The sequence below is a fragment of the Aquarana catesbeiana genome, linkage group LG06 (genome assembly GCF_042186555.1).
Source record: "Aquarana catesbeiana isolate 2022-GZ linkage group LG06, ASM4218655v1, whole genome shotgun sequence".
NCBI classification, from domain to species: domain Eukaryota; kingdom Metazoa; phylum Chordata; class Amphibia; order Anura; family Ranidae; genus Aquarana; species Aquarana catesbeiana.
This window is the reverse complement of record NC_133329.1, coordinates 367,281,585-367,292,745: the sequence shown is the minus strand read 5'-3', so window position 1 is coordinate 367,292,745 and position 11,161 is coordinate 367,281,585. Positions and strand designations below refer to the sequence as shown.

At 43.3% G+C, this 11,161-nt stretch overlaps 2 protein-coding genes and 2 long non-coding RNA genes across 4 annotated transcripts; 3 read left to right on the top strand and 1 right to left on the bottom strand.

Annotated features, from left to right (window-relative positions):
- Positions 1-1,303: 1,303 nt before the first annotated feature.
- Positions 1,304-2,287, bottom strand: LOC141147800 (uncharacterized). The gene is made up of 3 exons (XR_012245147.1): positions 2,111-2,287; positions 1,834-1,978; positions 1,304-1,565 (listed from the first exon to the last, which is right to left on the bottom strand). It is a non-coding gene; the product is annotated as an uncharacterized lncRNA (long non-coding RNA).
- Positions 2,288-3,352: 1,065 nt separating this feature from the next.
- LOC141147090 (uncharacterized) lies at positions 3,353-6,129 on the top strand. The gene is made up of 2 exons (XM_073634185.1): positions 3,353-3,547; positions 3,816-6,129. The coding sequence occupies exon 2, from the start codon at positions 4,445-4,447 to the stop codon at positions 5,438-5,440; it is 996 nt and encodes a 331-aa protein (XP_073490286.1). The 5' UTR covers positions 3,353-3,547; positions 3,816-4,444; the 3' UTR covers positions 5,441-6,129.
- A 49-nt stretch (positions 6,130-6,178) lies between these two features.
- Positions 6,179-8,049, top strand: LOC141147088 (uncharacterized). Its single transcript, XM_073634184.1, has 2 exons — positions 6,179-7,411; positions 7,519-8,049. The coding sequence occupies exons 1-2, from the start codon at positions 6,319-6,321 to the stop codon at positions 7,563-7,565; spliced, it is 1,140 nt and encodes a 379-aa protein (XP_073490285.1). The 5' UTR covers positions 6,179-6,318; the 3' UTR covers positions 7,566-8,049.
- Positions 8,050-9,047: 998 nt separating this feature from the next.
- On the top strand, positions 9,048-10,106 carry LOC141147089 (uncharacterized). The gene is made up of 3 exons (XR_012245015.1): positions 9,048-9,224; positions 9,357-9,501; positions 9,770-10,106. It is a non-coding gene; the product is annotated as an uncharacterized lncRNA (long non-coding RNA).
- Positions 10,107-11,161: the final 1,055 nt, after the last annotated feature.

Sequence of the window (11,161 nt, the reverse complement as noted above, 5' to 3'; positions counted from 1 at the left end):
TGGGTGGCAAGTTGTCAAAGAGGCTAGTAAGCAGATTCAGGTAAGTCTCTGGACTGTAAGTGCATACTGTAAACCACAACCAGGCACAACGGTGCCAACAAACTTATTTCTATTGTAGTATGGCGGATCCATGACCGGCATCCCCCACTGACGTCAGTGCCCGCCAGTGTGGGGCAGGATAGTAGGATCAACCACAATAACTTCGTCGGCCAGGCCAAACATAGCCTGGCTGCACAGCCTAAAAACTGGCTGACTGTAAAAGCTCGCATTGCCACCAGATCAAAACAGATTCACGTGGACAAAGAAAAATTAGAAAAGTCACAGTTCTTTTATCTCCAGCATTTCTATACATGAAATGTGTTCCCGGCATCTAGATAAGGAAAAGAACAGTTGAGTGGGCTGAGAGATGACCATACAAGGTGTAGGTATGGACATCTGCCTAGTCATTAGAAAAACAACAGCATCAGTATAATCTGTGTTGAGAGGAAACCTTGGCTGAGTGTCAGGGTCAGTCGCCTTCCGCCTCTGGCCGGCGGTGTCGCAGGGCTTGTTCATTGTGATCTAACCACATCATTGCATCTCTGGGTGATTCAAAGAACTGTGCATGCCCATCCGCCGTCACCCGTAATTTAGCCGGGTAGAGCATAGCGTATGGTAATTGCAGGGCTCTCAGACGTTTCTTTACTTCCCCGAATTTCGCTCTGCTTCTCTGCACCTCCGCCGAGAAATCCGGGTAGAATGAGACTCTGACACCATTAAACTTAACATTTGCCTTATCAATATAGCTTCCCTGTCCCGATAGTGTAGTAGCTTTGCCAACATGGACCTGGGAGGGGCTCCCTGTGGGGGGGGTCTGCCAGGGACTCTATGTGCTCTCTCCACTGTGAAAAAAGGGGAAAATGCATCCCGGCCAAAGATCTCAATGAGCCAGTTCTCCACAAAGGTAGTGGGGTCCTTACCCTCAGATTTTTCGGGGAGCCCCACTATACGGACGTTGTTCCTGCGTAAACGGTTTTCTGTGTCTTCAGCCCTGTTGTATGTTTCTTGAGCCATGCGGTGTGCTGCTCTAGCTTCCTGTGCAAGTGGGGGGATTTTGTCCTCCATGTCGCTCACTCTGCTTTCCACTGCTGTGGCCCGTTCCCTGACTTTTTGCAGGTCCTGTCTGAGAAATGACATCTCCTCTCTGACACCCCCCAACTGGTCTTTCATGACATTAACTGCAGCAGTACACATATGAACTGCTTTCAGGATTTCAGCTAATGTTTAGAACTAGATGTGTACCTCAAAATGGGATTTTAAGGGCAATGCAGAAATTGGCAGTGTTGAATTATAGTTAAAAAGAAGTTTATTGATACAAAAACGAATAGGATATACATGAACATACACATTGATCTAGTTAAGAATAATTATAAAAACATCAGATATATGGAAACATATGATGCATCCTACTGCTAGTTACAAGTACCACCCCCGATAGGTGTGATGGCGTCCTGATAGCAGATTTCCAACGCGTTTCAACTTATTGTAGGGATAAAGTCTTCCTCAGGGAGGGACTGCATCACATTCTAAAATTTTAAGTAACAGCATGATTATTGGTATATACTTAAATATTTGTTTGTTACCTATATCTACAGAAATCGCATTACAACAGAAAAGTATTATATGCGACTTACATTTGCGACTACAGAAATCGCATTACAACAGAAAAGTATTATATGCGACTTACATTTGCGACTACAGAAAATCGCATTACAACAGAAAAGTATTATATGCGACTTACATTTGCGACTACAGAAATCGCATTACAACAGAAAAGTATTATATGCGACTTACATTTGCATTTAACTGTGAAAAATCGCTTTCCCAGTGCTGGCAGGGGTCCTAACACGTGATTGTCAATGCTGCTCAAATATCCTCTACGGGATGGCCTGGTATATTGTGAAGAAACCAGTATTTGGCAGTCGTGATAATTAAACAACTGAAAAACATGAAGGTATAAGGGAAATGCTAAGAAATTGAACATCAAAGAGGTCAAAGAATGGAAATAATGGTGATTCGTAGGGGAAATAAGGTTCCCCAGGGCCATCATAGAGTAAAAGAGATCAAATACCTTAAATTGATTGTGTCAGGTGTATTGTTCCAAGTGGCAGGGAGCTCCGGTCCTGGAGTACCTCTCTGTAACAAAGCCAGTTGTGGAATGCTGCCTGTGGCCATCCCTGGCGTCCTAATATATGGGGTGTGGGCGTGGCTAAGTGATGGGCGTAGCCCTATTCTAGGTAGAGTCTCACATTCATTGGTGGTGCAGTGGAGGGGGTGTGACTTCAATTGGCTGCTGTCACTGTTTAGAGGAAGCACCTTTGTACAATGTATTGAGGGGAAGCGTCCACAAGCTTCCCTGTTATCTAGGTAGCAGACGCTTGGACCTCCTCCTTCCTTTTCTCCTCCCCGTGACGTGAAGCCTATTGCTTACACGTAGCCCATGTAATATGGGCACGGGGTGAGGCGGGGAGAGAGGTGCGTCTGGTTGCCGGGGCAATGTGCATATGACGTTGGGGTCACATGGCCCCGACGTCAGTTCCTAAAAGAGGGAGGGGCGCCGTGTGACTCCACAGCGCTATTGAGCAGTCTTATTCATGTTAAACCGGGCATCGGGGCATAGTAGCCCCGCTGTCTGACAAAAAAGTATCAGACTATGCACAGCGGTGTATGGGGTACTGTTCTATGCTGATGTCATAGATGTCACCAAGATATACAGTGATAAGTATGACAAAAAGTAGCAGGTCTATACTCCCTCATTTAGAGATGGAAAAAGGAAGGAAGAAAAATTGTATAAAAGAATTGCAAAGAATTGATTGAAATGGGGATAGTACTGATGAAATATGAAATATATATAATAAGAGAATGTGAAGGGGGATTTTTATTCTTAAATATGCCCAAACCTCTTTATGATGATTGTACTGTCATTGAGCGAATGGCAGAACATCAAAATTAGGGCTTATAACCACCGACACAGTAGGAAATCCCGGGGCATCAAAATAAGATCTGACGCCTTCGGGGTATTCGGGCCATGATGTTGCGTCATGGCCCCCCCCTGTGCCGGGTAGGGATAGTGGGCAGAATGGCAACGGTATCATTGGCCCTTTGTTTCAGCACTGAGAGGCGGATTCATATGGCACAGTCGCATGAAAAATGCATCTGCAGAAATAACAGCAATTAACATAATACTGTATACAAAATAGTTACACAAAAGAGATTACAGTAATTACAGTAAATAAGTTTAATTAGAAAAACTCTCCTATATAAGGGAACCTTATTTCCCCTACGAATCACCATTATTTCCATTCTTTGACCTCTTTGATGTTCAATTTCTTAGCATTTCCCTTATACCTTCATGTTTTTCAGTTGTTTAATTATCACGACTGCCAAATACTGGTTTCTTCACAATATACCAGGCCATCCCGTAGAGGATATTTGAGCAGCATTGACAATCACGTGTTAGGACCCCTGCCAGCACTGGGAAAGCGATTTTTCACAGTTAAATGCAAATGTAAGTCGCATATAATACTTTTCTGTTGTAATGCGATTTCTGTAGTCGCAAATGTAAGTCGCATATAATACTTTTCTGTTGTAATGCGATTTTCTGTAGTCGCAAATGTAAGTCGCATATAATACTTTTCTGTTGTAATGCGATTTCTGTAGTCGCAAATGTAAGTCGCATATAATACTTTTCTGTTGTAATGCGATTTCTGTAGATATAGGTAACAAACAAATATTTAAGTATATACCAATAATCATGCTGTTACTTAAAATTTTAGAATGTGATGCAGTCCCTCCCTGAGGAAGACTTTATCCCTACAATAAGTTGAAACGCGTTGGAAATCTGCTATCAGGACGCCATCACACCTATCGGGGGTGGTACTTGTAACTAGCAGTAGGATGCATCATATGTTTCCATATATCTGATGTTTTTATAATTATTCTTAACTAGATCAATGTGTATGTTCATGTATATCCTATTCGTTTTTGTATCAATAAACTTCTTTTTAACTATAATTCAACACTGCCAATTTCTGCATTGCCCTTAAAATCCCATTTTGAGGTACACATCTAGTTCTAAAAATTACAAGGGATGTTGGCAATGACACGGCCAACCCTCTGAGTCATACATTTATGTAAACAATTTATTAGGGTGGAAAATACACCCACACCTCATCTATCGTTGACTCAGACAGTTGGTTGTGGACTCTCCTTGAACCAAAAATAAATATTTAATCTAATTAATACGAGGCTCCACCCATCCTATTATATAATAAGGGATTTTCCTGTTTTAGGAGTGGAGCAGCCCAACTCAGTCATTGGAGAACCCCCGATGACCATTTATCTTTCTTTTTCTTTTTTCTGCTTTTGGGTTGAGTGTATTTCCACTAGGCAGTAACGACATACAATGGGGGACCTATTGGGGGGAGAATGGGAGGAACTTATGGCTAATATCCAAAAAGACTATCAAGACAAAGAACAGGTCACCTCAGACCTATCTTCACTTTTTTCATGCTTAACCAAAATACTAGAGAAAAAATCTGCCCTACACTGGCATATAGAATCTTTAGGACGCTACATCAGGGAGGGCATAAACCCTATAGGTCTACGAATACAAATATTCCCCACCCTGGATAACATTACCAAAGAACTGAAAACAAATTGGGAAACAAAACTAAATGAATGTTCCAAACACCTCATGCTACTGCTGCAAAACGAATACCAGCAGCAATTGAGAGGTATGGACATGGAAATCCAAACACTTTATACCCGACTTTCCGCCCTCAAAAAACACGAACAATATACAGTATATGAGAAAAAACTGAAGGAACACCTAGAAATCTTCAGCAAAAATATTCTCATAAAAAAGGAGAAAAAATACTGGAGGGATAAAAACGCTTTTGGCGAAGGCAGGGCATATAAGTGGAATACCAATTCACAAATAAGAAAAAGTTCCAGATTTCCCAAACAGAATAATATAAACCAGACCAATGACTATCTTTCGGATACACCTTCCAATAACTCCTCCTCCTCAGCCTCATCCCAGGCGGGCAAATTTCGAGGCAAAAGAAAGGGTCCCTTTCCCAAACAAACAGATATGGAGGGAGAGATTCAACAAACACACAAGAGAAGAACCACAGACGTCCAGTCAAATGAAAGCACACGAGGTGGAAGAGAAGGGGGCATGGGTAGAACTAGGGGGACAATACCGGGCAACCCAAAAGGCTCATCCTCTCAGAATACCGGAAAAAGTTACAAAGAACAGGGTGCGATTCCGAAAACCCAGCAGACCCATATAGACACTTTTTTAGACAAGAGCAACATACAATCCCAACCTCCTCCAACCCCACCACCACAACTTTCAATGATATCCATGACAGCTCCACCGGTGAAGGAAAACTAAATGTCATAAATCTCTCATCTCACAAACTCACAACAATAGAACAGGAAGTTTTGTCTCTAGGTCTCTCCTTTTGTCCGAATCGGAGTTTAGACAGCTTTGAAACCATCAAAGATATAAATCTGTTCGCCAGAAAACTTTTACTCAAAAGCTTATATGCGACTAAAAAAACCACGGCTACACCTGAAGTGGAACCTAATCTCAAAGCAGCAGACTTTAGAGCTCTCAGAGATCTTAATCTATTACTGCAAGAAAGTGGCCCAATAGAGGATTTTTGTGAGAGGGATCTTGACAGTGAAAGCAGTGAAGAAGAACATGAGGAACCCAGCAGAGTCCAAACCACCAAAAAATACAAAAGGAAATCACACAGATTTCCACCACTGAATCAGAATCCAGCCATAGCTCTATTTGTAGGACAGATCACTAAAGAAATCAACAAGATGGAAAAATACAACAAAAAAAGCAACCTAAATCGGGAACAACAAAAGGCATTAAACTCCCTTAAAAACAACACAGAAATTACAATCAAAGCATCGGACAAGGGAGGGAACATCGTCCTTATGGACAATGCCAAATACGAAAAAATGTGTTTTAACATATTGAATGATACCAAATGCTATAAAAAGATTTCTCCCTCCACAGTAGACAAATTCAACCAGGAATTCTTCTCCCTGGTGGATGAATCTGTCAATGAAGGGGTAATAGATAAAGACAAGTGGGATTTTATACGCACTAGACATCCACGTCAACCCACCTTTTATGCACTACCCAAAGTGCATAAAAAACTAAATGACCCACCAGGGAGACCTATCATTTCCGGGAATGGTTCCATCACAGAGGGGATCAGCCAAATAATAGATCAATACCTGAGACCCCATGTAATGGAACTTCCATCGTATACAAGGGATACCATACATCTATTGCAAATCCTCGATGGAATATCCATTCCCAGTTCAGCTCTACTTGCTACAGTGGATGTGGAATCGCTGTATAATAGTATCCCACACCACTTAGGCATAGCTGCAATTGAACGTGTCCTACAACAAAGAGCAACAACAGACTGGAAATTCAATGCATTCATTCTAACTATGCTGGACTATATCCTCAGACACAACACCTTCCTTTTCAAGGGCTCCCACTACCTCCAGGTGCAGGGAGTGGCTATGGGGACGTGCTGCGCACCCTCCTATGCCAACCTGTACCTGGGGGAGTGGGAGAGGGAGTTCCTACAGGGGGAGGCAGCGTCTGTGTACACTCGCCACATATGTATGTGGCAGAGGTACATAGACGATCTCTTCATCATCTGGGACGGCCCCCCTGAATTATTGAGGGACTGTCTAAAGCTGATGAACAACAATGCTTTTAACCTGTTTTTCACTATGACCTCGGATACCCATGAAGTAAATTTCCTGGACATTACCATCTTTAAAAACTCTGAGGGCGGACTATCAAGTAAACTTTACAGAAAGGAGACTGCTGGCAACACCCTGTTGCATGCAAACAGCTTTCACCCGGAACCTCTGAAAAGATCCATTCCCTACAGCCAGTTTCTCCGCCTTAAAAGAAACTGCAGTAACAACGAAGACTTTCAACACGAAGCGGACAAACTTACCATTAGGCTCATGAACAGAGGCTACTCCAAATCCTCTTTAAAAAAAGCGTTCAACCGAGTTAAGCAAACCAATAGAAGGGATTTAATCTTCTCAAAGAAACCAACCAAAGAAGATGACACTACAAGGATTATTGTGAGATTTTCTAATGAGCATTTTAAAATCAATAAAATTATCTCAAAATATTGGTCCATCCTTACAGATGATCCAATCCTGAAAGGACTAATTGGTCCTAAACCCCAAATCACCTATAGAAAACCTGGCTCAATAGGAAATGCACTCATCCAAAGTGAATACAAGGGCACGGCAAGAAAGGACCCCTGTAAAACATGGGGTACATACCCATGTGGTTCCTGTGCCCAATGTCCAGTCATCGGTAGGAGGACCACACTGGCACTGCCTAATGGGGAAAGTTTTTCCCTGCGTCATTTTGCCAATTGCAAGACGCAGGGTGTGGTATACCTCATGCAGTGCCAGTGTGGTGCCTTCTACGTGGGCAAAACAAGACAGGAATTTAGAAAACGTGTCGACAAACATATGCAAAGTATGCAAATCGGCAACTTGTATCTGCCTTTGGGAAGGCATGTTGCCAGATATCACAATTACCGACTACCCTCGGTGAACTTCACAGTCCTTGATAGGATTCATTTGCCACTCAGAGGGGGAGACTGGAACAAGGTCCTCCTCCAGCGTGAAATGCGCTGGATAAGGTACCTTAGGGCCACTACCCCCCCAGGCCTAAATGAAACCGAAAGTTTCAGACCCTTCTTGGAGGGCTTCAGCTCGGGGAAAACGGATTAACATAATTTTTTTCTCACCTTCTTTGTTCCCTTGCACCTCTGCTTTTCTAGAACTGGAGTTCTATTCCAGTACCCCTTGCGGAGAAACAGAGGGCTTCCTCCACAACACCATAGGCCCATTATCTCCCCATTGATGATCATATGTCTTAAACTGCTAAGACTCTACACCCTACCCAGTCAGAAACTATATAGGAGAGTTTTTCTAATTAAACTTATTTACTGTAATTACTGTAATCTCTTTTGTGTAACTATTTTGTATACAGTATTATGTTAATTGCTGTTATTTCTGCAGATGCATTTTTCATGCGACTGTGCCATATGAATCCGCCTCTCAGTGCTGAAACAAAGGGCCAATGATACCGTTGCCATTCTGCCCACTATCCCTACCCGGCACAGGGGGGGGCCATGACGCAACATCATGGCCCGAATACCCCGAAGGCGTCAGATCTTATTTTGATGCCCCGGGATTTCCTACTGTGTCGGTGGTTATAAGCCCTAATTTTGATGTTCTGCCATTCGCTCAATGACAGTACAATCATCATAAAGAGGTTTGGGCATATTTAAGAATAAAAATCCCCCTTCACATTCTCTTATTATATATATTTCATATTTCATCAGTACTATCCCCATTTCAATCAATTCTTTGCAATTCTTTTATACAATTTTTCTTCCTTCCTTTTTCCATCTCTAAATGAGGGAGTATAGACCTGCTACTTTTTGTCATACTTATCACTGTATATCTTGGTGACATCTATGACATCAGCATAGAACAGTACCCCATACACCGCTGTGCATAGTCTGATACTTTTTTGTCAGACAGCGGGGCTACTATGCCCCGATGCCCGGTTTAACATGAATAAGACTGCTCAATAGCGCTGTGGAGTCACACGGCGCCCCTCCCTCTTTTAGGAACTGACGTCGGGGCCATGTGACCCCAACGTCATATGCACATTGCCCCGGCAACCAGACGCACCTCTCTCCCCGCCTCACCCCGTGCCCATATTACATGGGCTACGTGTAAGCAATAGGCTTCACGTCACGGGGAGGAGAAAAGGAAGGAGGAGGTCCAAGCGTCTGCTACCTAGATAACAGGGAAGCTTGTGGACGCTTCCCCTCAATACATTGTACAAAGGTGCTTCCTCTAAACAGTGACAGCAGCCAATTGAAGTCACACCCCCTCCACTGCACCACCAATGAATGTGAGACTCTACCTAGAATAGGGCTACGCCCATCACTTAGCCACGCCCACACCCCATATATTAGGACGCCAGGGATGGCCACAGGCAGCATTCCACAACTGGCTTTGTTACAGAGAGGTACTCCAGGACCGGAGCTCCCTGCCACTTGGAACAATACACCTGACACAATCAATTTAAGGTATTTGATCTCTTTTACTCTATGATGGCCCTGGGGAACCTTATTTCCCCTACGAATCACCATTATTTCCATTCTTTGACCTCTTTGATGTTCAATTTCTTAGCATTTCCCTTATACCTTCATGTTTTTCAGTTGTTTAATTATCACGACTGCCAAATACTGGTTTCTTCACAATATACCAGGCCATCCCGTAGAGGATATTTGAGCAGCATTGACAATCACGTGTTAGGACCCCTGCCAGCACTGGGAAAGCGATTTTTCACAGTTAAATGCAAATGTAAGTCGCATATAATACTTTTCTGTTGTAATGCGATTTCTGTAGTCGCAAATGTAAGTCGCATATAATACTTTTCTGTTGTAATGCGATTTTCTGTAGTCGCAAATGTAAGTCGCATATAATACTTTTCTGTTGTAATGCGATTTCTGTAGTCGCAAATGTAAGTCGCATATAATACTTTTCTGTTGTAATGCGATTTCTGTAGATATAGGTAACAAACAAATATTTAAGTATATACCAATAATCATGCTGTTACTTAAAATTTTAGAATGTGATGCAGTCCCTCCCTGAGGAAGACTTTATCCCTACAATAAGTTGAAACGCGTTGGAAATCTGCTATCAGGACGCCATCACACCTATCGGGGGTGGTACTTGTAACTAGCAGTAGGATGCATCATATGTTTCCATATATCTGATGTTTTTATAATTATTCTTAACTAGATCAATGTGTATGTTCATGTATATCCTATTCGTTTTTGTATCAATAAACTTCTTTTTAACTATAATTCAACACTGCCAATTTCTGCATTGCCCTTAAAATCCCATTTTGAGGTACACATCTAGTTCTAAAAATTACAAGGGATGTTGGCAATGACACGGCCAACCCTCTGAGTCATACATTTATGTAAAGGATTTCAGCTAATGTAGGCTGCTCCAAAGTCTCTGGGATGTCTTCTGAAGGGAGGGGGGAGGGAGGGCGAGTGTCTTCCTCCATGAAGAGGTTAGATGTGCTCACTGTGTCCATATCCCAGTCTGCTTGTAATGTCTTGTCAGCCTCTCCCCTTTTGTAAGCTGACCCCCCCTCGTCTGCTGTCCCGGGGCCCTGTAGTTTCTGAGCATAGTAGAGGATATCTCTGTACTGTTCCTTACCCGGAGTCTTCAGAGCTTTCTTATTGCTGCTGTCTTTCAGCTTATCCACCGTCTGGGGAACGCGCTGGTTCAGGGCTGCAGGCGCGGCGGCGCCATCTTGGGAGTCCGGTCCCGCCATCTCCAACAGGCCTCGGCGGGTTTTCCCCCTCGTGCAGAGGGCCGGCGGTGGGTCCGGGGGGTACTGGGACTCGGTAGCCAGTTGGGGGGCTGAAAAAAGCAGGATCAACGATGCCGGGGAAGGATCAATACACGGATCAGGCAGGAGCTGTGAGAAGTGCGTCCTCTCACATGCCGGTCTTGGCCACGCCCCTAAGAGCAATATTTAACAGAGCTATTGGTCTGTAGCTGCCGCATGATGTAGGGTCTTTACCTTCTTTGGGGATGACCAAAATGTGAGCTTTCAGAGTTTCTTTTGGGAAAGACATCTCAGAGCCTAAAGCATTAAACATTTTACCCATAAATGGGCCAAGAAAGGGCAGGAGGATTTTATAATATTGTAGCGTAAAACCGTTGGGTCCTGGGGCTTTAACTGTCTTAGTCGAGTCCACCGCTCACTGGAGATCTTCCAACATTTTGGGGTCTTCTAATTCCTTGCACACTGTAAGGGGCAGTTTAGGCAAATGAGATGAGACTAAGTAGTCATCCAACTGAGCCCGGGAGGGGGTGGGGCTTGCATATTGTAAAGAGAAGAATAAAATGCCCTGAATTCCTGTGTAATCTGCTTGTGGAGATTAGCCTTCCGCCCATTGGAAGATGCAATCTAAGGAATATATGTCACTAATCTTTGTTC

What these genes read in the sequence shown, in the direction of transcription:
- LOC141147090 (XM_073634185.1), top strand. Translation starts at nt 4,445, where the DNA reads ATGGGGGACCTATTGGGGGGAGAATGGGAGGAACTTATGGCTAATATC.
- LOC141147088 (XM_073634184.1), top strand. Translation starts at nt 6,319, where the DNA reads ATGGAACTTCCATCGTATACAAGGGATACCATACATCTATTGCAAATC. An exon ending in ATGTGGTTCCTGTGCCCAAT is followed by an intron (nt 7,412 to 7,518) that starts GTCCAGTCATCG and finishes TACCTCATGCAG; the next exon opens with TGCCAGTGTGGTGCCTTCTA.